The 25,448-nt window shown below is 42.6% G+C and overlaps 1 protein-coding gene across 7 annotated transcripts in view; it reads left to right on the forward strand.

The window, feature by feature from the left end:
* MAP3K4 (mitogen-activated protein kinase kinase kinase 4) overlaps positions 1-25,448 on the forward strand; it is a 144,648-nt gene that overhangs the window by 116,563 nt on the left and 2,637 nt on the right. For 5 of the 7 annotated variants that reach the window (XM_084624134.1, XM_084624132.1, XM_084624135.1 and 2 more), the window contains 8 exons: positions 120-200; positions 1,000-1,191; positions 1,993-2,063; positions 5,912-6,028; positions 11,555-11,714; positions 22,211-22,333; positions 23,720-23,826; positions 25,075-25,254. In XM_084624134.1, coding sequence (XP_084480260.1) covers positions 120-200; positions 1,000-1,191; positions 1,993-2,063; positions 5,912-6,028; positions 11,555-11,714; positions 22,211-22,333; positions 23,720-23,826; positions 25,075-25,254 — 1,031 coding nt within the window. Of the gene's footprint in view, positions 1-119; positions 201-999; positions 1,192-1,992; positions 2,064-5,911; positions 6,029-11,554; positions 11,715-12,653; positions 12,765-19,561; positions 19,715-22,210; positions 22,334-23,719; positions 23,827-25,074; positions 25,255-25,448 lie in introns of those variants that run through there. The other 2 variants (XR_014710966.1, XR_014710967.1) reach the window with 2 other exon arrangements.

Here is a 25,448-nt window from a genome sequence, read left to right on the forward strand (position 1 = left end):
ATGTAAAATGTAAGATTTTGTTGTTGAATATGGCAACACTGTTAATAACTTAAAAGTAGTATGAAAACAAACAATTTTTAGGCAATATAATATAATTTCTCACATTACTGTTTTTACAGAACCATTGTATCCTAAAGGAGACTTGAGTGGATCAGCCCGAAGGAGTTGGGAGCTTCGAACTCTCATCAATCAGACCAAAGGTAAGAGAGAAAGGAACACTACATAATGCAGTATATTTCAAGCTTAGCTAAGTCTGTTATTTAAAAAAAAAATCCTTAATGTTGTATTTCAGAAACATACTCATTTCTGATATCAGAGGAGTTTAAAAAAAGAACAGTATGTCGTCTTTGAGGCATTATCTACTGTTCTTGATATACAAAATTAATATTAATAGTTGCCAACATACTTATTATCATCAGTTGATAGAAGACATTTTTGAGAAGTTGAGTTTACATGAAATCTCTAGATCTAGAGGTTCATAAAGAAGTTAGAGGTTCACACAAAACTTCAGAATTATTTAAACTTGAGAAAAGTTCTCAAATCTACATGAAGTAAAATCTTAAACTTCTTCCTTCCCCTGTTTCATTATGGTAATGAACTCAACTGTATTAATATCCAAACTAATGATCAGTGCTTTAATTAAAGGCTAAACGAAGATAAATCATATTGTAAGTTTATTACTTCAGTGCAGCTATCTTCTTTGAATTATGTTGGTGGGAATTAAAATTATGTTAGTGGGAATTAAAAATAGTTCAGTATTTTCATCTAAGTTGCAAAGTAAGAAGTTTCATATGAAACCGGAACATATATCTTCTGCTTTCCTTAGTTCCAGCTTCCTTATTGTTTGAACTTCTGTTAAGAAAATAGTTGCATTGTACATCATAACACTTGTTCAACGTGGTCTCATCATAATACAGTAGTGGCAAAGGAGTAGACATGCCATTCAAACGTAGGGGTGTAGGTCTCTGAATCAATGAATTTGTGCACTGCTTTTTTTAGACACCGCTTCCAAGCAAGGACCTATTGATGCTGTTCAGAAGTCTGTCCGATTGTTTGAAGAAAAGAGATACAGAGAAATGAGGCGAAAGAACATAATTGGCCAAGTCTGTGATACCCCCAAATCTTATGATAATATCATGCATGTAGGTCTAAGGAAGGTGACCTTCAAGTGGCAGAGAGGAAACAAAATTGGTAAGTCTGTAATGGACTTGTCATGTAGCTTAAATTACTGTATTCAGACCTTGTTTCACCTTAAGATTTACATTTGAAATCTTGCATCTTGGTGTAGATATTAAAGTTTGTTTTACTACACAAGGAAGATTTACAGAATATTAAACACAGAATACTATTGGAACTAGCATTTCCTATATAGCATTTACTGCGATATCGTCACTGGTCAAGTAGTTAGAAACAAAAATTGATATGTGACATGAATTAATTCAGTAGCATGTGCTGAACAGCTTCATTTTGTGCTTGATCCTGCAATCTCTGAACATGTGACATCCTCAGGGCCATACAGGTAGTATATATATATTGTGTGGGTGTGGCCCACATAACTCATAAAGAGCTGCATATGTGGCCCACAATGATAAAATGCGTTGAGAGCCACTGTTGTAGGGTATTCTGCACATGGAAAGATTGCGAGGTTAAGTGCAACACATGTTGGCACTAACTTCAGTAGACTAGTTTCACTTACTGATGTAGTCGCTATTGGCCACACTTGAGAGAGATGATTATTTCCCCACTGATTCTGACTGTATATGTCTCAGACTATTACTGCATAATCATGAGAAGGTTCTACTCCCGATAAAGCATAGAGTTAATATGCGTATCTTTTAATCAACTTGAACATAGGATTATAATTGCTTTATTATGTTGAACAAGCATTACAAGTTGAAATATTTTTGAAATAAAAAAGGAAATCAAGGAAGAAAATCTGCCAGGCTGAGAAGTGTGTTTGAGCTGTTAATTGTTTTTATTGTACTTCTATAGGTGAAGGCCAGTATGGGAAAGTCTATACGTGTATCAGTGTTGACACTGGTGAACTGATGGCCATGAAAGAAGTGAGTACATTACCTACAAGTGCCACTGCTATTTAATTTTAATGATGCATATGCTGTTTCTATAACCATGTATGCATAAGTTTAGTTGGCAGGTCTCCTTGTCAGTGCATTGTTGACAGATGGGTAGAGCAGAGGAAATGGGAAGGAGAGTTCCTACTTCAGATAGGCTGTCATAGAACTTTTCTGTAAAGTCCAGGTTAGTCCTAAATTATCAGTATATACATAAGTAAATCTATGTATGAATTGAAACCTTCTGTCTGTTTTGTATTACATTTTGCTTGATAAGATATTTACCAGTCTTTTTAGTTTTTTTGCATTCATCCTTATACTTACATTTGGAAGGTTGCCTTGGTGTGACTGGCTTCCAGCAATTCCGCTGACAGCCACATGACACTAATGAAATTACAGGTTTGGGGCCAAATTCTGTCCCCAGATTTACATGTACAATGCTGTTGTCGAACATTTGTATAAAAGGGTGGAATTAGGCCCTGTTTCTATTGTTCCTGTTCCAGTATTCATCCACTGAGCTTGTAACACTGACTCCCAGAAGTTCACCCTGATGTTGTTTAAGAGGAGGTTATCTTTTTCCCATCAGGAGCTCTCCCTGTCCCTCTTAGCCTTAGGTGTAATTATTTAATTTTTCTAGATATCAACTGATATATTCATTCAAGAGAGTGCATTGAGCAAAGACTACAGTTAGTGCAAGAGAGACTCACGCTTGCTGATGGACCTCACATTGATGGGTTAAATATTTAGTACCGGTATATTATTTTCCTTATGCTGTTTTCTAGCACTTAGAATCTTATTCCTCACCAATTGTTTTCAAAATATTCATTCCTCATTGGGGATTTATGTACAAGCTATGTTTGAACTTTTCAGTACAGAGTCTCCTTGAGTATAAAAAAGGTTCAGAGGTTTTTTTGGTTTTGTTTTTTTAATACTGATTGAAAAACAATGTTTTTTCCGTCTATGTGTTTCTTCAGACTTTAAAAAAGAAAGCCTTTCTGAGTAAAGGAGAAACTTTTGAAACTTCAGTCCAAAATATATTATTAGCAAAGCTTCATAAACCACTGAAATAAGGGTTAGAATAGATATCTCAAATATCACTAACATCAGTAAAAATGATGGGGAGTGCTTGTTTACAAATACACATCGTACCTTCATAATTTTGAAACTTGAGAGAAGTATTTGACAAAGAAAAGTATATGAACTTTCTTTGTCACTGTTATTACCTTTTTATAATTAAGTTTATCACTGTTTACCAAAGTATGAAACCTCATGTTCTGAAATTGTTATACAGAAGCAACCAATCATAATGTCCTTGCAACACTATGTACCTTTACTTTTTCTTAAGGTTGTCACTAACTTGGTGTATTAAGTTTTTTCTGATCTCTGACCACACAATAAAAGTAATTTTTACTAAGCGTTTTGTTTGACTTAGTCATATGTTGACTAGGAAAAGAGGAAATCACTTTTTCAGAAGAAATTTTTTTGCTAATTTGTATTAGCAAAAAAAAAAAAAGAAAAATCCATGACAAGGCATCATTGGGATATTAATGAAAACTGCTCTTTTAGTCAAAGCCTCCTGACTCTGTGCCTCCTTCCATTCCACATCTTACTCTTGGAAAAGCCTCAGCTAAACTGTGCACATGAATCACACCTGGAGTTGCAGCTAACAAGAGATGTTAAGAGTAACAAGAAGGGTTTCTTGAGGTATGTTAGCAACAAGAAGAAAGTCAAGGAAAGTGTTAATTCCTTACTGAATGAGGGAGGCAACCTAGTGACAGAGGATGTGGAAAAAGCTAATGTACTCTATGGTTTTTTTGCCTCTGTCTTCATGAACAAGGTCAGCTCCCAGACTGCTGCACTGGGCAGCACGGGGAGGAGGTGACCAGCCCTCTGTGAAGGCAGAAGTGGTTCGGGACTATTTAGAAAAGCTGGACGAGCACAAGTCCATGGGGCTGGATGTGCTGCATCCGAGAGTGCTAAAGGAGTTGCCGGATGTGATTGCAGAGCCATTGGCCCTTATCTTTGAAAAGTCATGGCAATGGGGGGAAGTCCCGGACGATTGGAAAAAGGCTAATGTAGTGCCCATCTATAAAAAAGGGAAGAAGGAGGATCCTGGGAACTACAGGCCAGTCAGCCTCACCTCAGTCCCTGGAAAAATCATGGAGCAGGTCCTCAAGGAATCAATTCTGAAGCACTTAGAGGAGAGGAAAGTGATCAGGAACAGTCAGCATGGATTCACCAAGGGCAAGTCATGCCTGACTAATCTAATTGCCTACTATGACAAGATAACTGGCTCTGTGGATGAGGGGAAAGCAGTGGACGTGTTGTTCCTTGACTTTAGCAAAGCTTTTGGCACGGTCTCCCACAGTATTCTTGCCAGCAAGTTAAAGTAGTATGGGCTGGATGAATGGATTATAAGGAAGATAGAAAGTTGGCTAGATTGTCGGGCTCACTGGGTAGTGATCAATGGCTCCATGTCTAGTTGGCAGCCGGTATCAAGTGGAGTGCCCCAAGGGTTGGTCCTGGGGCCGGTTTTGTTCAATATCTTCATAAATGATCTGGAGGATGGTGTGGATTGCACCCTCAGCAAGTTTGCGGATGACACTAAACTGGGAGGAGAGGTAGATACGCTGGAGGGTAGGGATAGGATACAGAGGGCCCTAGAGAAATTAGAGGATTGGGCCAAAAGAAATCTGATGAGGTTCAACAAGGACAAGTGCAGAGTCCTGCACTTAGGACGGAAGAATCCAATGCACCGCTACAGACTAGGGACCGAATGGCTCGGCAGCAGTTCTGCAGAAAAGGACCTAGGGGTTATAGTGGACGGGAAGCTGGATATGAGTCAACAGTGTGCTCTTGTTGCCAAGAAGGCCAATGGCATTTTGGGATGTGTAGGTAGGGGCATTGCCAGCAGATCGAGGGACGTGATCGTTCCCCTCTATTCGACACTGGTGAGGCCTCATCTGGAATACTGTGTCCAGTTTTGGGCCCCACACTACAAGAAGGATGTGGAAAAATTGGAGAGAGTCCAGCGGAGGGCAACAAAAATGATTAGGGGCCTGGAACACATGACTTATGAGGAGAGGCTGAGGGAACTGGGATTGTTTAGTCTGCAGAAGAGAAGAATGAGGGGGGATTTGATAGCTGCTTTCAGCTACTTGAAAGGGGGTTCCAAAGAGGATGGATCTAGACTGTTCTCAGTGGTAGCTGATGACAGAACAAGGAGTAATGGTCTCAAGTTGCAGTGGGGGAGATTTAGGTTGGATATTAGGAAAAACTTTTTCACTAGGAGGGTGGTGAAACACTGGAATGCGTTACCTAGGGAGGTGGTGGAATCCCCTTCCTTAGAAGTTTTTAAGGTCAGGCTTGAGAAAGCCCTGGCTGGGATGATTTAGTTGGGGATTGGTCCTGCTTTGAGGAAGAGGTTGGACTAGATGACCTCCTGAGGTCCCTTCGAACCCTGATATTCTATGATATGAAGGAAACTCCTCTTCCAAATCCCTCTTGGCAGCCTGCTTCTTCATGAAGCCTTTGTACACTGATCTCGCCGGTGTTGTTTCAAGGCCTTCTTGTATTTAACCTGTTGTGTTCTAGATCATATCTGTCTGAGTCAGGTTGCAAGCTCCTTAGAGCAAAGGTCTTGGGTTTTTTTTGTTGGTTTTTTTAAGTGACAACACCCTATTCCAGTAGATGTCTATAAATCATCATATCCCCAAATCTTTTCCCAGAAATATCAAAAGACGTCTGTAGATGGCTTCTTAGCTATTCCTCTCTTGGTTGTTTTTCTATTTCACACTTACGTTAATAGCAGCAATAATGAAAAATAATCACTTTTGCAGATAAGATTTCAACCGAACGATCACAAAACCATCAAAGAAACTGCAGATGAACTGAAAATTTTTGAAGGGATCAAGCACCCTAATCTGGTTCGTTACTTTGGTGTGGAGCTCCACAGGGTAAGCAAACGTTCATCACTGGATTTTCATAAGTTAGGAGAGAACCTTTAAGAGTTCAGAAATGGAGTCGTGTGTTCTACACCACAAGTTATCTCACTTCTGAGAACTGTAATTTTGCCTAATTATCCAGGAAATCTCTATGAACTGCATCATTTCTGTCTTCCCTGACTCTAGAATTCTTCCTGAAACGTAAGTTGTAGAAAGCTGTTAGACATCGAAGCACTAAAACCCACCCTATTAGTAACAGCAAAGGACACACGAGTGTCTTAGCACTCCTGCCCACCCCCCAAAAGCATGTTAGCTTGTGTGAAATCTTCATGTGCAAATTAGGTATGTAAACACTTCAAAAAAGACAACATTTTCAAACAGCTAACATTTGTTACCTATAGTGACCATACCACAGACTTTTCAGCATCTTTTCATGAGAAACTAAAACTGCAAAATAGTGAGGAGTTAGAGAACTGAGACATCCTTAGTAGAGGTGCAGAAACTGGAAGCTGGCCCACAGAGCAATTGAAACATTCCATCATAGCAGAACCGGCAAAAGAGGGGATAAAATTACTAATCTTGTTTACTACTTGCTAGTTTACAAAATTTTCTTTTTAAAATGTGACTGTAGTTCTTAAGCTATGGAAACATTGTAAGTATATTATCTTATTCTAGTATTACAAAGTGCTCTACTTGCTATTTGGGCGATACCAAGAACCCCTCATCTATAACTTGTAGTATTTGGTGTCACAACTAACTTTATAGTTACAGAATTACATGCATGGGAGATCTTATGCATATATGAAAGAGAATGTAAAACTCATTTGCAGCAAGGGATGAGGTTAGATATTAGGGAAAACTTTCTGACTCCAAGGATAGTGAAGTACTGGAATCGGTTACTGAGTGGGATTGTGGAATCCCCATCAGTGGAGGTATTTAAGAACTGGTTAGACCGACATGTGTCAAGGATGGTCTAGGTATACATGGCCCTGCTTCAATGACAGGGGATGGACTCTTGAGGTCCCTTCCAGCCTTTCATTTTTATGATTCTATGATACAGATGTTCAGTCTGTAATCTTAGAAAAGTACAATGAAATTTGCATGAAGGCCTGGTTGTCCAGGTTATCCCAATTGAAACTGACCCCTCTCAAAAAACAAACAAATAAATAAATAACCCTGCCAGTGTAAAAATAATGCAGGCAGAAGTCCAGCAGCAGGGGGGCTATCTGGTTTATTGCATAGAATGCAGCATGTATGATTACTGCCTTGTGGGCCGATGGCAACTCATGTCCCTCAGGGACCAAGTATGGGCTCTTGAGAGAGTGGTTGAACTGGAGGAGCTAAAGAAGACAGAGGTACAGAAATGAGACTTTCCAGGACACAGTAGTGAAGTCCCATCCCCAGTCTGACAGCCTCTGTGCTGTTGAGGTGGAAGAAGAATCTCAAGCTGGAGTGCAGAGAAATGATCCCATAGTTGGGACCATCCTTCCAGATGATGTCATGGTATCCTCTCGCACTGAGGATACCTCTCTGGGAGAGGGAACCTCAGTTATTAGGAAGAAACAGGTAATAGTAGTTGGGAGTTTGATTTTTAGAAATGAAGATAGCTGGGTTTGTGATGACCGGGAGAACTGCATGGCAAATGGCCTGCCAGGTGCGAAGGCTGTGGACCTCTAAAGAAATCTAGATAGACCTATGTGCAGAGCTGCGGAGGAGCTGGTGGTCACAGTTCATGAAGGTACCAGTGACATAGGGAAAGGTAGGAGAGAGGTCCTGGAGGCCAAATTTAAGCTGCTAGATAAGCGATTAAAGTCCAGGACCTCCATGGTAACATTCTCTGAAATGCTTCCAGTTCCATGTGCAGGGCCAGTTAGACAAGCAAACTGCAGGGTCTCAGTGCATAGGTGAGACAATGGTGTTTGGAGGAGGAACCCAGGAGCAACTAGGGAACCTTTTGGGAAAGGAGGAGCCTATACAGCAAGGATGGGCTCCACCTAAACCAAAACAGAATCAGACTGCTGGTATGTAAAATTAAAAAGGTTGTAGAGGAGTTTTTAAACTGAGGGAGAGCTGACAAATGCGAAGGAGCACATGATTAAGACACACCTATCCCTTAGGGGAGGAATTATTAAAGGGGATACGCCTATCTTCTGAAGAGGAGTGGCTAGAAGTTGAAAAAGCACAGGTAGGAACTGAAGAGAAACCGTGAAATGAAAGAGTCCCATTCAGAAGGCAAACAATATTGACAATTTTATAAGTGCTTGTATACAAATACAAGAAGTCTAAATACTAAGATGGGTGAAGTTGAGTGCCTGCTATTAAAGGAGGATATTGATATAACAGGCATCCCATAAACTTAGTGGAAGAATGATAATCTGTTAGCCAGTAATACCAGAGTATAAAATATATAGGAATGACAGAATAGGTCACGTTGGTGGGGGAGTTGCACTATAGGTGAAAGAAAGCATAAAGCTACATATAATAAAAATCTTAAATGAAACAAACAGTACCACAGAATCTCTGTGGATAGAAATTCCATGTTTGAACAGTAAGAGTATAGTAGTAGCAATATCCTACCAACCACTTGACCAGGATGGTGATTGTGAAATAATCAGGGAGATTAGAGGCTACCAAACCAGAAAACCCCATAATAAAGGGGGAATTTCAATTATTCTCATATTGACTTGGGTGCATGTCATCACAGGATAGGTTGCAGAGATAAAATTTCTAGACACCATTAATGACTTCTTGGGGCAGCTAGTCCTGGAACGCAAAAGGGGAGAGGCAGTTCTTGATTTAGTCCTAAGCGGCACACAGGATCTAGTTCAGGAGGTGAATATAGCTGAACCACTTGATAATAGCGACCATAATTTAATTAAATTGAATATTGTTGTAGGAGGGAAAAATACCAAAGATATCCACCACAGTACCATTTAATTTCAAAAGGGGGAACCCTACACAAAAATGAAGAGGCTAGTAAAATGGAAATTAAAAGTAACAGTCATCAGAATGAAATGCTTGCAAGCTACATGGAAACTTTTAAAAAACATCATAATAGAGGCTCAAACTATATATATACCCCAAATTTAAAAAAAACAGCAAGAGGACTAAAAAAGACACGGCCACAGCTAAACAACAAAGTAAAAGGCATCCTTTAAAAATTGAAAGTCAAATACTACTGACAAAAATAGAAAGGAGCGTAAATTCTGGCAAGTCAAGTATAAAAGTATAATTAGGCAGGCCAAACAAGAATTTGAAGAGCAACTAGCAAAAGACACAAAAACTAACAGCAGAAAATGTAAGCACATTAGAAGCAGGAAGCCTGCCAAACAATCAGTGGGGCCACTGGATGATTGAGGTGCTAAAAGAACACTCAAGGGGGTATGTGTACACTGCAGATAAAAACCTGCACTAGCCTGTGCCAGCCTACTCAGGCTTGCGGGGCTCAGTCTGCAGGGCTGTTTAATTGCAGTGCAGAATTCCAGGCTTGGGATACTCCCACCTCGCAGGATTCTAGAAACCCCAGAAGTCTACATTGCAAATAAACAATTGCCCAAGCTCCGCAAGCCCAAGTCTAATTGCATTGTAGACATATGCAGGGAAGAAAATAAGGCCATTGCAGAGAAGCTAAATAAATTCTTTGCATCAATTTTCACTGCAGAGGATGTGAGGCAGATGCCCACATCTGAGCCATTCTTTTTATGTGAGAATTCTGAGGAACTGTCTCAGATGTTAGTAGAGGAGGGTTTGGAATAAATTCAACAGTAATAAGTCACCAGGGCTATATGGTATTCACTCAAGAGTTCTGAAGGAACTCAAATATGAAATTGTAGAACTACTAACTGTGGTATGTAAACTCTTGCTTAAGTCAGCCTCTGTACCAGATGACTAGAGGATAGCTAATGGGACACAGATTTTTGAAAAAGTCTTCAGAGGCAATCCTGGCAATTATAGGCCAGTAAACCCACTTTCAGTACCAGGCAAATTGGTTGAAACTATAGTAAAGAACAGAATGATCAGACACATAGACGAACACAATATGTTGGGGAAGAGTCAACAGAGCTTTTTTTAAAGGGAAATCATGCCTCACCAATCTACTAGAATTCTTTGAGGGGGTGAACAAGCAAGTAGACCAGGGGGATCCAGTGGATATAATGTACTTAGATTTTCAGAAAGCCTTTGACATGGTCCCTCACCAAAGGGTCGTAAGCAAAGTAAGCTGTCATGGGAAAAGAGGGAAGGTCCTTTCATAGATTGGTAACTGGTTAAAAGATAGGAAACAAAAGGTAGGAATAAATGGTCAGTTTTCATAGTGAAGAGAGGTAAGTAATGGGGTCTCCGAAGGATCTGTCCTGGGAGCAGTGTCATTCAGCATATTCATAAATGATTTGGAAAAAGGGTAAACAATGAGATGGCAAAGTTTGCAGATAATACAATATTACTCGGATAGTTAACTCCAAAGCAGGCTTCAAAGAGTTACAAAGGGATCTCACAAAACTGTGTGACTGTGCAACAAAATGACAGATGAAATTCAGTGTTGATAAATGCAAAGTAATGCACATTGGAAAACATCATCCCAACTATACATACAAAATGATGGGGTCTAAAGTAGCTGTTACACTCAAGAAAGTGATCTTGGAGTCATTGTGGACGGTTCTCTGAAAACATCCACTAAATATGCAGCGGCAGTCAGAAAAGCTAACAGAATGTTAGGAACCATTAGGAAATGGATGAATAGATAAGACAGAAAATATAAACCCACAGTATTAATCCGTGGTATGGCCACACCTTGAATATTGAGTGGAGTTCTGGTCATCCCATCTCAAAAAAGATTAGATATTGGAAAAACTACAAAAATGATTAGGGGCATGGAGCAGCTTCCATATGGGGAGAGATTTAAAAGACTGGCACTGTTCGGCTTGGAATAGAGGGGAGATTTAACAGAGGTCTATAAAATCTTGATTTGTTTGGAGAAAGTGAACAGGGAAGCATTTACTCCTTCACATGACACAAGAACCATGGATTACTCAAAGAAATTAATAGGCAGCAGGTTTAAAACAAACAAAAGGAAGTACTTCATCACACAATGTGCAATCAATCTGTGGAACTCATTGCTGGGGATGTTATGAAGGCTGAAAGTATGACTGGGTTAAAAAAAAATTAGATAAGTTCATGGAGGATAGATCCATCAATGGCTATTGGCCACAATGGTCAGGGATGCAGCCCTGTGCTCTGGATGTCCCTAACCATCTGACTGCTAGAAGCTGGATCTGGACGATGGAGATAGATCACTCAATAAACTGCTCCATTCTGTTCACTACCTCTGAAGCATCTTGCACTGGCTACTGTCAGAAGACAGGATACTGGGCTAGGTGGACCATTCGTCTGACCCAGTATGGCAGTTCTTGTGACCCTGTTTCACAAATAGCAAGGAAGTGGGAGGAGGCTACGGGTAAACATTAAAATTTGAAAAGAAATTAAGATTAGAAATAAAACCAGCACAGACATCAAAGAAATCTAATTTGGTTCCCACAACAGGAAGAAATGTATATCTTCATGGAGTACTGTGATGAGGGCACTCTGGAAGAGGTGTCAAGGCTGGGCCTTCAGGAACATGTCATTAGGCTCTACACGAAGCAAATCACGATTGCTATCAATGTACTACATGAACATGGTATAGTTCATCGGGACATTAAAGGTAAATTGTTTTTTAAAAAAAGTTAAGGTAATGTTGCTTTACGGTGTTGTAAGTAAGGTATTGCCTAAAGCATCTGTGGGGATTTAAGGCAAGTTCTCTGCTCTAGAGCAGTAATTATGTTAACATGCCCTGCCCTAGCACTGGACAGTTGATAAGCTTGCATTACTGGCTATTCACTTTTATTTAACGCATTGAGCTTGAAATGTTGGCACACAGGGTTGCAAAATTAGGGACAAATTCTGCCCCTGGGTGCACTTATGCAACTTCCTTTAAGTTCACTGGAGCCCTGTGGCTCCATCCAGGGACAGAATTTGGTCCTTACACTTCTAACACTAGTATTACTGTAACTTATCTGGTATATTTTTATTCTGGGCTTTTCAAGAAATGATGGAATTCTCTGGGAGCTGAAGAGTATCAAAAAGATAATTTGATCATAATATTTTCTCTGTGGTTCTCAGGGCCCAAGGATTGTAGGATTTCAAAGGGATGATAGAGTCATCATAGTGGTGAAAGGCTGTTGTTTTATGTTAGAGAGATTATGAAAACAAATAGGTTTAAAATTAGTCCTATCCAATGGTTCTCTGATGTTTGTTAGTCTACACACATTTCGCTCTCAGCCGTCTCTTACAATGAACAGGCTGGAGCTACAAAAACTGCAGAATTCTTTGTCATGCTCATAGAAACCTCCTCTATCTCCAGTTTAACTCCTTTTCCCACATGATCAATAGCACGGCTTCTTGTCTCCTGCTCCTTTCAAAACATTCTCCTAGTCTAGCTGTTCTATTTTTGTTTAGTGTGATTTGTCTTCCTCGGCAATGGTAGAGAAACCAGAGAAGGAAAGGAAAAAAATTCACACAAATTATTCCCTGTAAATGCTCAGTTTACAACAAGGCAATGCAACCCAACCATGCTGGGTTTCTATGTCCCTCTTGCTCGCAGGGTTCTGAATCATCGCAGCAGTCTAGGAGATTCCCAGTTGCTCTTGGTCCTTTGGCCTCGTGCTCCTCAGCTGGGAAAGAACTGTCCATGACCCAGAGGCCTTCCACCCAGGTAGGCCACTCTTGAGTTGGCTTTGGCTTTTTTTAGGAGATAATTGCTCTCTCCTCTCCTCCACTACCCTCCCCTAGCATTCTTTCCTTTCCTGTTTTCCCTGCTGGCCAAGGCTTTTTGTCCAGGTGTGAACTCAGCTCTGTATTCCCCATAACCCCATATCTATGGTGATCATTTCTTGTTTAGATAACTATTTAGTAGAAGGTTGCTCCCTCGTGGAAGACCAGGTTAGCTGTGACAAAACCCAAGGCCTGTTACAGAAACTGGGCCTCATGAACAGGGTCAAGATTCCTTTAGCGCCGGTGCAGTGTTTCATTAACGTTGGGACACAATTCTAGGCTGACAAGGAGGGTGTCTTCCTCTTGTCTAAGAGAAACACTGAAGTGAGAACTTTTATCCAGCAATTCAGGGAGCTGTATCACTACATCATCCAATAGGATCTCCACTAGCTTACCTTCCTAATGTCCAGTATTACAGGAGTGTTCCTTGGGAACATTCCAGCTTCAAATGTTGAAGCTATATCAGATAAGGGTCAGTGCTTGAACTTCCCTAATCCTTAATATTAAAGTAGTGCTCACATGGTGACTGCGGGAAGGTCAGCTATACAAAGGGGGCATCTTTGCACCACTCCTAGTCTGTAATTTCCTTGGATAAATCAGATTAGGGATTTATGTAGGTTGCCAGATGGCACATTGTAAATCATCTCCCCCGAACTCATGTTATATACACATGTTCTCAAACTCAGGGCAATGAAACAGACTCTATTCTGTTGTCTTACTAGGGTCCCCATAAAACAAATCAAGTGGTCAAATGCTTCTAATTTTATGTAGAGGGGGGAAAAATCATATAACGGAGAGGCTGAGCTACAGCACATTCCCATAGTATTAGATCCCTAGTGCCCAGCTGGCATCATCTTTTGGTGAATCTTTCTGTTAGCAATAAACACCCAGTTCGTCTTTGAGTGATTGTCCATATATATTCCACTCTTGGTGTTGTATTGGAATCTTTTGCCACTAGTGTCCTTTGGAGCAATGCTTGCACGCTGACTGCTCTTGTGCCTCCCTGCTCTTCCCCACCACTTGAAGATATAAAGGGCAGAGTGGGGCCAACAGTTTCTCAGTTCCTTCTTTCTGCACATGGCTGCCGGATGGAACTGCACGTAATGCCTCTATCTCTTGCACTTGGCTAGCTTTATTTGAATACAGCTACATATCTTGGCATACACAGCAGTTAATTAATATTAGTAGGTATGTTTTTGGGGGTGCTTTTTTGCGTGTTTATATCTGGTACTAGACTTCAGCCCTTATGGCTGAAACCAAATCTCCCTCTCTAAAATATTGTCCCCCTTGGGAGGGAGCTAACCCCTTCGATGATGGGAATACCAGATGCCTCTTCTGTCTGGGGAAAAAGGCATATTCCTGAAAAGTGTTCAGTCTGTAGATCATTTTCAACACAAACTCAGATGGCTGAGGGGAAGCTCCCCTGAAACTTTGCTTATTTGACAAGTCGATGAGACCTGCCTCTGATCCTGGTAAACAGGCCCCTCGAGGGACAGAGCAGTTTTCATTTAAGAGTGCTCCAGTGAGCTGTGGCTCCGTTGTTACCTCCCATGTATCTCCTTCTAAAGAGACCTCTTCTGTTTTCCCTGCTCTCAGGTCCTTGTCATCAACTACTGAGAGGTGTGGGAGAGAGCACCACGCCACTCTACAAAAGAGTGCAAGCATAGGTCATCTTCCGAGGGTCTGAGTAACAAGAGGCAGCTAAAGCTGCCTCACTTATTCTTATCAAAGCATAGCATATGGCCTGTGGCAGCATAAAGGACTCTGGTCACCAAGAAACAGTTTCAAGCTGCATCCATTTCTGGAATTGCAGTAGCATCAACAGGGCTCTTAGTACTGATGCTGGGACTTTTGGTGCTGGCACCAATATTTTCGGTACCAACATCTTTGGCACCTCCCACTCTAGTGCTGTCTGTTTCCAATGTGGTGCTCACAGTACTGACTTTCTTGGCACAGAGATTCACGATACCAAGTGACCTCACTGTATCAGTGTTTCCTGAGTCACCACTGTTAACATCTGGGGTGAAGGTACCCCTCTGAACTGACTGCTGGCTTGATATTGTTACTGAGTGTTTCCGGGGCACAAATGAGGGAACTCCTTATAGCACACCAAGGGACACCTAGAAAAACTTCACTAGTACTCAGAAGCACTCCTCTGAAGCTGACAGGAAGGGTAGAGGAATCTGTCCTGGATACTCCCGAAGATCTTAGTCTGCTTAAAACCCATACACATCTGATAGGGATTCTAGGTCCCGTTAACTATCACGTGCAAAGGGGATTTATAGAAAGACAGTCCTCATGGTATAATTCCCTCCCTCCCCCCCCCCCACCCTTGCCCTTTTCTCCTTCCTCCTGTGGCTCCCAACCCTGGCCATATTGGACCCCATAGGGGTTACACGCAACAAGGAAACTCTCCTCAACAGCTTTTTCTCGGGGCAAGGCCTAGTCTCCAGTAAGATCCCTTAGTGTGCAACATCCTCATCAGTCCCCAGGGCCTCACACTAAGCCTCAGCAACAACCACGACCATCTGATGAACCTCAACAGATAGCAGCTGCTGTCTCTTCTTCATTGCCCGATGAAGCTGTGGCTCCTGTATTTCCTCCTATCCTGACAATTATAAAGCTTTTCAGAACTTCTTGCATAGGATGGCAGATGCTCTGGAAATCCCTTTGGAACTTGTACAGGTGAATCATAGAATATCAGAGTTGGAAGGGACCTCTGGAGGTCATCTAGTCCAACCCCCTGCCCAGAGCAGGACCAATCCCCAACTAAATCATCCCAGCCAGGGCTTTCTCAAGCCTGACCTTAAAAACTTCTAAGGAAGGGGATTCCACCACGTCCCTAGGTAACGCATTCCAGTGTTTCACCACCCTCCTAATGAAAAAGTTTTTCCTAATATCCAACTTAAATCTCCCCCACTGCAACTTGAGACCATTACTCCTTATCCTGTCATCTGCTATCACTGAGAATAGTCTAGATCCATCCTCTTTGGATCCACCTTTCAGGTAGTTAAAAGCAGCTATCAAATCCCCCTCATTCTTCTCTTCTGCAGACTAAACAATCCCAGTTCCCTCAGCCTCTCCTCATAAGTCATGTGTTCCAGACCCCTAATCGTTTTTGTTGCCCTTTGCTGGACTCTCTCCAATTTTTCCACATCCTCCTTGTAGTGTGGAGCCCAAAACTGGACACAGTACTCCAGATGAGGCCTCACCAATGTCGAATACAGGGGAATGATCACGTCCCTCGATCTGCTGGCAATGGCCCTACTTATACATCCCAAAATGCCATTGGCCTTCTTGGCAACAATGGGCACACTGTTGACTCATATCCAGCTTCTCATCCACTGTAACCCCTAGGTCCTTCTCTGCAGAACTGCTGCCTAGCCATTCGGTCCCTAGTCTGTAGCGGTGCATTGGATTCTTCCGTCCTAAGTGCAGGACTCTGCACTTGTCCTTGTTGAACCTCATCAGATTTCCCTTGGCCCAATCCTCCAATTTGTTTAAGTCCCTCTGTATCCTATCCCTACCCTCCAGCGTATCTACCACTCCTCCCAGTTTAGTGTCATCCGCAAACTTGCTGAGGGTGCAATCCACACCATCCTCCAGATCATTAATGAAGATATTGAACAAAACCAGCCCGAGGACCGACCCTTGGGGCACTCCGCTAGATACCGGCTGCCAACTAGACATGGAGCCATTGATCACTACCTGTTGAGCCCGACAATCTAGCCCACTTTCTACCCACCTTGTAGTGCATCCATCCAGCCCATACTTCTTTAACTTGCTGACAAGAATACTGTGGGAGACCATGTCAAAAGCTTTGCTAAAGTCAAGGAATAACATGTCCACTGCTTTCCCTTCATCCACAGAGCCAGTTATCTCATCATAGAAGGCAATTAGATTAGTCAGGCATGACTTTCCCTTGGTGAAGTCCTATAAGCTTCTGTGAATTCTTCGCTCCTTCATGTTGGAGAGGTTGTCAATCAGTGAGATTCTGCTGGAGCCAGCACAACGTCTATGACAGACACCATAATCAATTCCACTTACATCCAAGAGAACTGACAAATAGTGTCAGGGCCTGTCTGTAACACAAAGCAGAAAAGTCTGCCCAAGACCGATGTATGCAGCGAAGTGCAAAAGATTTCTATTTGGGCAATTCTGCAGCAGCCTCTCCTTTGGAAAATCTGATCCTCTGTGTTTTGGACTATTGGTTATTTTTCAAGAACTCTGAATTATCTGTTGTTTATATCAGAGTGCACCTCGCAGCAGTTTCAGCTAGTCCAGGGCCAGGTGAGATTCTCACACTCAACGGTAGCTGGGTTCCTCAAGGGCCTAATTCATGCTTTTCCTCCAATACAGGAGCTTCCTCCTTCCTCAGATCTCAATGTAGTTTTAGCTAGAGATTGATAGGTCCCCCTTAGCATCATGCTCTCTAGACCATCTTTGAGTAAACACAGCCTTTTTACTAGCAATCATGTTAGCTCAACGAGTAGGGAAGAAGCAGTCAGTCATGGCAAACACGCTGTCTTCCACAAGGACAAAGACTCCATCCAATTTTTTTTACCTAAAACGATCTCAGACTTTCGTCTAAATCAGATAAGCCGCTTACCTGTGTTCTTCCCTAAACCACACACCAGTAGGGGGAAGCTAGACTTCACACCTTGGATGTACCCAGAGCCCTCTACTTGTACCTTGATAGAACCAAAACACGCTGGGTATCCCCTAGACTGTTTGTTGCTTTTGAAGATAGGATAAAGTCAAGGGTAGGTCAAGCAATATCATCCAAAGGTTTTCTAAACGGGTCTTTGATGGTATTAAATTATGTTAACAGCTACCTAGTTTAGACTCCATCCCAGTCAGGTCTAGGGTTGCCAACTGTCCAGTTTTCAACCGGATCGCCTGGTCAAAAAGGGACCCTTGCTGCTAAAAGTCTGGTCGGCTGCATGGTGGGGCGAAGGCAGGCTCCCTGCCTGCCTTGGCTCCATGTGGCTTCCAGAAGCATCGGCGTGTCCCCACTCCCACTCCTACATATAGGGGCAGCCAGGGGGCTCCGCATGCTGTCCCTGCCCCAAGCACCAGTTATGTAGCTCCCATTGGCTGGGAACCATGGCCAGTGGGAGCTGTGGGGGTGGTGCCTGTGGATGAGGCAGCACGCAGAGCCGCCTGGCTGTGCCGCCATATAGGAGTCAGAGTGGGGACATGCCGTTGCTTCCGGGAGCTGCTTGAGGTAAGTGCCACCCGGAGCCTGCAACCCCCTGCCCAAGCCCTGATCCCCCTCCCTTCCTCTGAACCCCTCGATCCCAGCCCAGAGCACCCTTCTGCACCCCAAACCCCTCATCCCTGGCTGCACCCCCAGCTGGAGCCCTCACAGCCCCCACACCTCAACTCCCTGTCCCAGCCTGGAGCCCCCTCCTGCGCTCCAAACCCCTTATCTCTGGCCCCACCCCGGAGCCCGCACACTTCCCACACCCCAATGCCCTGAACCAGCCTGGTGAAAATGAGCAAGTGAGTAGGGGTGGGGAGAGGGAGCGACAGAGGGATGGGGGATGGAGTGAGCGGGGGGTGGGACCTTAAAGAAGGGGTAGGGCCTTGGAGGAAGGGCGGAGCCGGGGGCGGAGCAGGGGTGTTTGGTTTTGTGCAAGTATAAAGTTGGCAACCCAAGTCAGGTCAGAGCTCATTTGACTAGAACACAGGTGTTGATAGATGTTTGGTTGTGTGTGTGTGTTTGCTCTGGTCTGTGCAGATAGCAGACTTTGATTGAACTGCCCAATAAATCCACAGACTCGGGTTTCAGCGAAAGAACTTGCTCAGGTTTGTTGCCAACGAAGCAAGGTGCTAATGCCCTGGCTCAGTGCTTACAGGAATACTAACATGTGTATGCTCGTGCCAATGGACTGGCTCAGTTAGTGGCAGGACTGTCCACTATCCCGTTGGCCAGACAGAGACACTTCCTTTGATGCTTCATTTTATACAGCAATACAAACAAGTTAGTATTGCCCCTCTGACGTGGGTTGTTACCACCCATTACCTTGTACGTGTTGGTTTGATCACAACATCTCTATCCATCATCCTGAACTTATATTTAAGAGAGGTCAGCGTGTTCCTGTTCTTTTGGGGGAATGTGTTTGTATCAACTTGGTATTGGGGTTTTCTGGTACTACCCTTCTGGAATGTGTTTGCGTGAGTATTGTGCCTAGCACTCCTTAGGAATGTATGTTTCTGCACCGTCAGCCCTGTTCTTGCTAGATTCTCTGAGCAGGGCCTGCCTCTTGCTCACAACCTGACTTTGCTTTATATCAGCAAAGTTTTGACCACTACTTTAGTTCAGGCCTCTGATACAAGACCGTATATCTCAGGCTGTCTTTCTACTACAACAGGCAGCCTCTGTGGCTTCTTTGAGAAGTGTAGCCATCTCTGAAGTTTTGAAGGGCAGCTACCTTGGCATCAATAACATACATTTATAGAATACTATTCCCTTGTAGGGGCATCATGCTTGTTTTTGCAGAGCTGTCTTACAGTCATTGTTTGGGTAGACTCCAAGCATTCACCTCCTACACATCAGGTCACTGCTGAGGGTCATCAGAAGTGGAATACATATGGACGAGTCCCTCAAAAAAGAAAGAATAGTAACTTACGGTAATTGTGGTTCTTTGAGATGTGTTGTCCACATCTTTCATGACCTATGCGCCTTCCCTGCTACTATGGAGATGGTAACACCTGAATTATGTATTGGCAAAGGAACTGAGGGATGGCTGGCCCTGCCCTGCCCCGCCCCATAGACATGGCCCCAATGGATACAGCTGGCCAGAAAACTGCAATCTTAAGGGGCATGTGCAGCCAGAGGACAATACATGTGGACAACACATTGCTAAAAACCACAGTTACTGTAAGGTAAGTTACCATTCTTTCCCAACAGGTACAGATTCTGTTGGGAATCAAAAAAACCCTATAAATGGAATTTATTCCTGCTACTCATTTTCTCCTTTTAGTGTTATTAAGCATATAACTTCTCTGCCTCCCTTATTTTAAATAATATCTAAACTTTGTTTCTAAATGCTTTGATAGCTGTCAAGGAACCTCTGAGTGAGAAGGAGAGTCCCAACTTCATGGGGCTGCACTCCCTTTCCATAAACTGAGCATTTTAAGGACTATTTACATTTCCTTTCTGGTTTCTTGGGTTTCTTTGTGGAAGAGCTAAAATGCACTAACTGGAAGTTGGAGAATATTTTAGAAGGACACAGGAGACAAAGGGTCCTGCACTGCCCCCTGTGCAATACAGAGCAAAAGTGGGGAGCTGGTGGGAGGACATAGTGCTTAGACGAGCACAAAACTATCTTTGTGTGATGTGGATAGGAGGCGGGTAAGCGTGGATAAACCTGAGACAATGCTGGGATATACCATTTGCAGGGAGCAATTTTGTTGATCCATGTGTGCCACTCATTTTGCATCAAGAAGAGCCACCACTAAAGTCACAGCATTAAGGTTTCAGCATCTCTGCTGGGAGACCCACCACCAACCAAGCGAGAGCTTCATTCTGATTACTCACTATTAGTCAAGATTTTGCATGACTTGCATAGTGTTCTGCTGCTTCTATACTTGCTTGCTCTAAACATATGGGTTGGCACAATATTGAAATGGAAAAGAATGCTGGTCACCAAGGGCCAGGTTCTCCAGTCCACTAAATTCACTTTCCAGCTCCTACATGAGGCAGTGGCAGAGTAGTCACCTGCTACAAATAAGCAACGTTTCTGGCAATGGAAAAGGGACTGTATCAGGAGTGGGGTAGGGGTAGTGGTACAAAACTCCACTATCCCTGATAACTAGGGTCCTACCAACTTCATGGTCCATTTTGGTCAATTTCCTGGTCATAGAATTTTAAAAATAGTCAATTTCATGGTTTCAGATGTTTACATCTGAAATTTCATGGTGGTGTAATCCTGGACGGGAAGGGTCACAAAGCACTTGGGGTGGGGGTGGGAGGGTGGTATGGGATTGCCACCTTCACTTCTGGGCTGCGGAGCTTCCTGCAGCTGGGGGAAGTCCTGGGAGATGGGTCTGATCTCCCACAGAGAGTGGTTGTGCAGGGGAAGAGGAAGTCCCATCCTTCCCCAGCCTTGCTGGGACTGGCAGCTGGAGCCTGGTCTACGGTAGCTAGATTTCATGGGGAAGACCTGATTTCACGGTCCGTAGCACGTTTTTCATGGCTGTGAATTTGGTAAGGCCCTACTGATAACGCAGTGGTCTAAGCTCCATTAGCCAGGTTGGCCATAGTATTGAATTGGGACCCAAGTGCTTTAGATAGCAGGGTTCGATTATACTGCAGTGTCCTATCTAGCTCACTCGCACTGAGCAGATGGTTACAGTGAGGGATGCCATGATGAGCATGTATGAGCCCTTGCTTGCAAGGAAACCCATAATACTGGAGTTTGAGCAATCACTTTACAGAGCACCTGGCAGCAGTCCAATTATGCAGCTCTCATTTTGACATTCTGATAACTATTTCAGGCATAGGATTACAGTGTTAATTGCCTTCACATTCTTAATGGAGCCAATTTTGAATCCGTTAACCATGACAGGGCTTCTTAAAAGTAGTGTTAGATCAGTTAAAATCTTAAAAATCCAACCAAAAATAGCTCCTAGGGACAGAGTGTGAATGTGATTTTGTGACATATGCAAGGAGTGGAGCACTTGTTCCTTTGCCAAAAGGAATTCTGTACTTATATTGAATATAATGGACCAGGACTCCTGTATTCCTAGGAGGGTGGTTTCATTCTTGTCAACACCCAATATTTTGTTCAGAAGAGAATGAACACTTTTAAAAAAATAGTTTGAATTTTTCATAATGTTTATAAAAAGTTGAGTAGAAATGACCATTCTGGGCTTCCCTACACAGCTGTGCCGCTGCATCTCATTCCTGACTGATAGTCTTGGGCCTACCAATGGAGGCAGATTTTGTGGTGATTTTTGCCATATGGAGCAACGCCCTCATGAGATTAGAATGAAACTCCCCAGATTCCTTGTGCCCTAAAATGGCACAAGAACACAGGTCTCCAACATTTGTAAGACAGATGAATTAACCCAGTGGGCCACCTAGCCCCCCTGGACTCTTTCTGTTTTGCTTTGTCATGAAATTTAATTCTTGGATCGTACTGACTTGATCTGTGGACTTCATAGGTATGCCTAGGCTCAGTGTTAACAGAAGATGCCCAGCAAAAGGCCAGTTTGTGCGAAGAATGCGTCATCTCTGGAGTACTGCCAAATTACACATTCATCACTTACTATACGCCATTTGTCTTAGCATACTATGCTGAGATGTCCTGATCTCTCAATTAAGCAGAAATTTAACAAGTTGTTTAATTTTTGTTTTGTTTTGTTTGCATTTCCCAGGAGCCAATATCTTCCTTACCTCATCAGGACTGATTAAGCTGGGAGACTTTGGTTGCTCAGTAAAATTAAAGAACAACACACAGACAATGCCTGGAGAAGTGAACAGTACTCTGGGGACTGCAGGTGAGGAAGAATGTGCTAAAATGCTGACATGTTATAAACATGTTTAGCACTGACTAGTGAAATCTTCTGTCGAAAAAAGAAAAGGAGGACTTGTGGTACCTTAGAGACTAACAAATTTAGAGCATAAGCTTTCATGAGCTACAGCTCACTTCATCGGATGCATACAGTGGAAATATAGTGAGGAGATTTTATATACACAGAGAACATGAGACAATGAGTGTTACCATACACACTGTAACAAGAGTGATCAGGAAAGGTGAGCTATTACTAGCAGGAGAGTGTGTGTATGTGTGGGGGGGACATTTTGTAGTGATAATCAAGGTGGGCCATTTCCAGCAGTTGACAAGAACGTGTGAGGAACAGTGGGGGGAGAAGGGGGAATAAACATGGGGAAATAGTGAGGGGGGGAATGATGAAGTGAGCTGTAGCTCATGAAAACTTATGCTCAAATAAATTTGTTAGTCTCTAAGGTGCCACAAGTACTCCTTTTCTTTTTGCGGATACATAACTTCTGTCGAAACAGTGCTGGGGACAAATTTGAGTAGAGCTTGGTGTGACCTTATCGGGGAGGGATGCCTGGGGCAACTTTAACTGGTAGAGTGTATAGAGAGAGGAAGGCCCAAAGTATAGCACAACAAACAAAAGTTTAACGGAACAAAAGATGTGTATATAGCTTCTGAAAACTCACTCATATTCAGTGGAAAGTGTACGTCGCTGAACTGTTCTCTTTGACTAGATAAACATCAAATATCTTTGTCATACTTTCTATTCTTGACACATTGATTTTTTGCATCCCTGTTATGACTAAACAAGATAGCCTAGATTAAGACCAAGGGTAAGTAGCTGCAACTCTGTAGAAGTCCCAATTATATCAGCTCTGAATTTGGTTCTGTGTACTGAATATGGGCCCAATCCTGTGTGTGAACTCCCACTGAGTGCACCTGGAGGACTTGGGCTTAATTGGGTTACAGAATTCTAGAGAGGTAAGACTGCATCTGCACAGGAAGAGTGTGTAACTACATTTCACAGGAGTGTCCCCTTTTTTCTATTTAAGAAGGTACCTTCCTCTGCCCCCTTATGGAAATGGCATAGGATTCTTTTGCATTGGTATTAAATTTTTTTTAAGCAAAGGAAAATAACTGAAAAATATGTACTGTTTCAGCCCTGTTAAGTATTATCCTTGAAGATGAAAAACATTTATGCTGAACTATTTCAGAGAACTCAAGAAGCCAGTAAATGACATTCTAGAACAGAAAGGAATAACCAGTAGGAATTGACTGCAGATGTATTGAAAAGCATTTGATTGCTCAGTTTAATCACTTTATTTAGATACATACTGTTCCTTCTGTTGTATAAATTGACACCACCGTATGTGTTGTTTCAAAGCATACATGGCACCCGAGGTAATTACTAGAGCTAAAGGAGAAGGGCATGGACGTGCAGCAGACATCTGGAGTCTGGGTTGTGTTGTAATAGAGATGGTCACTGGCAAGGTAAGAACATTTCACATCCCAGATTGGTTCTAAATGCTCAATAATACAGGCTCAGCTATTTGTAAAAGAGGCTGGTGCAGTCCTCCTCGTTGAACAGCGTACAATGGATATTCATTTATTAGCGGGCATTCCCCAAAGAAAAATCAAGTTTGCAGACTTGTATACCTTTTTATTTCCAATGACTAAGACTGACTTGGTGTTGCAGAGAGGTTGTGGAATCTCCATCATTGGAGATTTTTAAGAGCAGGTTAGCCCAACACCTGTGCGGGATGGTCTAGATAATACTTAGTTCTGCTATGAGTGCAGGGGACTGGACTAGGTGACCTCTTGGGGTCCCTTCCAGTCCTGTGACTCTATGATACATTAACATTTGGGGGATGGAACAGTCATTTGTTTGTTGACCTAGAGCAAGGGAGATCTTTCTGGTCCTTGGGTCTAAATGTTTAATAACTTCTTGACCATAACATTTTCTCTTCCTCCTGTGTAATTTTTGGGGTGTGTCTCATCATTCAGCTATGTCCTGCAATCATTTCAAGACCTGTGTGTGACATTCGCTCCCCATATTCTCAACCTCTCAGGAATTTCACAATAAAATCACTAGGAAATGCCCTCTACTCTGACCACTAGAAATGGCATTTTGTCATGTAACTGCAGATTGTTTCCTGTGTCCCACTTTGTTTCTTATTCATTCTTCCCCTGGTCTGTCTTCTGTTCTGTATAAACTTGTACTACTGTTCCAGACGTGTGCTGTTTAATACAGAATAACGATCTCTCCCCCTCCACAATTTTAGGCTTGCTTCAGACTGAGTGCCAGTCAAAGCGTGTTTGTCTTTCTTACTTCCTAGGCATCAGCAGTTGCTCTGTTTAAGCACAGCTTGGGCATAGAAGTGTGGCTCTAAATGATACGACTTTCTTTTGGTTGCTCACTTTGACACAATGCAAAGTCTGAGGACAGAATTTAGCGTTCATCACTGTAATATCTGGACACCTTCCAGTAGTGCATTAAGCAACACAACTGGCATCCATGAATTGTCTGAAAATGAGCTGCACGTGTTCATCCGAGGCCTACTGTGTTCTTAGCAGTTTGTTTTAAAGGCTTTAGACCCACAATGCGCAATTCAAGTCCACGAGCACTGGGGTTTTTAGTAGATTTCTGGAGCTAGAGAAATATATGCTCCCTTCACTATTGGCTAACAAACAGACCAATTTACCGAAGCTTGCATTCAGCAATTCTATTATTTGTTGCAGAGACCCTGGCATGAATATGAGCACAACTTTCAGATCATGTATAAAGTGGGGATGGGTCATAAGCCTCCTATACCTGAAAGGGTAAGCCCAGAAGGAAAAGACTTCCTTTCTCACTGCCTGGAAAGTGATCCAAAGATGAGATGGACAGCTAGCCAGCTCCTTGATCATCCATTTGTCAAGGTTTGTCAAGTTGATTTAGTGTCAGGATCGTAGTAGATAGGAATGAGAGAGATGTAACTTCATTGAATGCATGTACAACTGTAGGGCGTCGTCTCCTGATAGTGCCTGCAAACCATGTGTGTTTTAAAATTTGTTACTTTTTGTGTTCTGCATAGTATTGGCTTAATATTTTCACTATCAGATATCTGAACGAA

This window comes from Lepidochelys olivacea (genome assembly GCF_965140295.1).
Source record: "Lepidochelys olivacea isolate rLepOli2 genome assembly, chromosome: 3".
NCBI classification, from domain to species: Eukaryota; Metazoa; Chordata; order Testudines; family Cheloniidae; genus Lepidochelys; species Lepidochelys olivacea.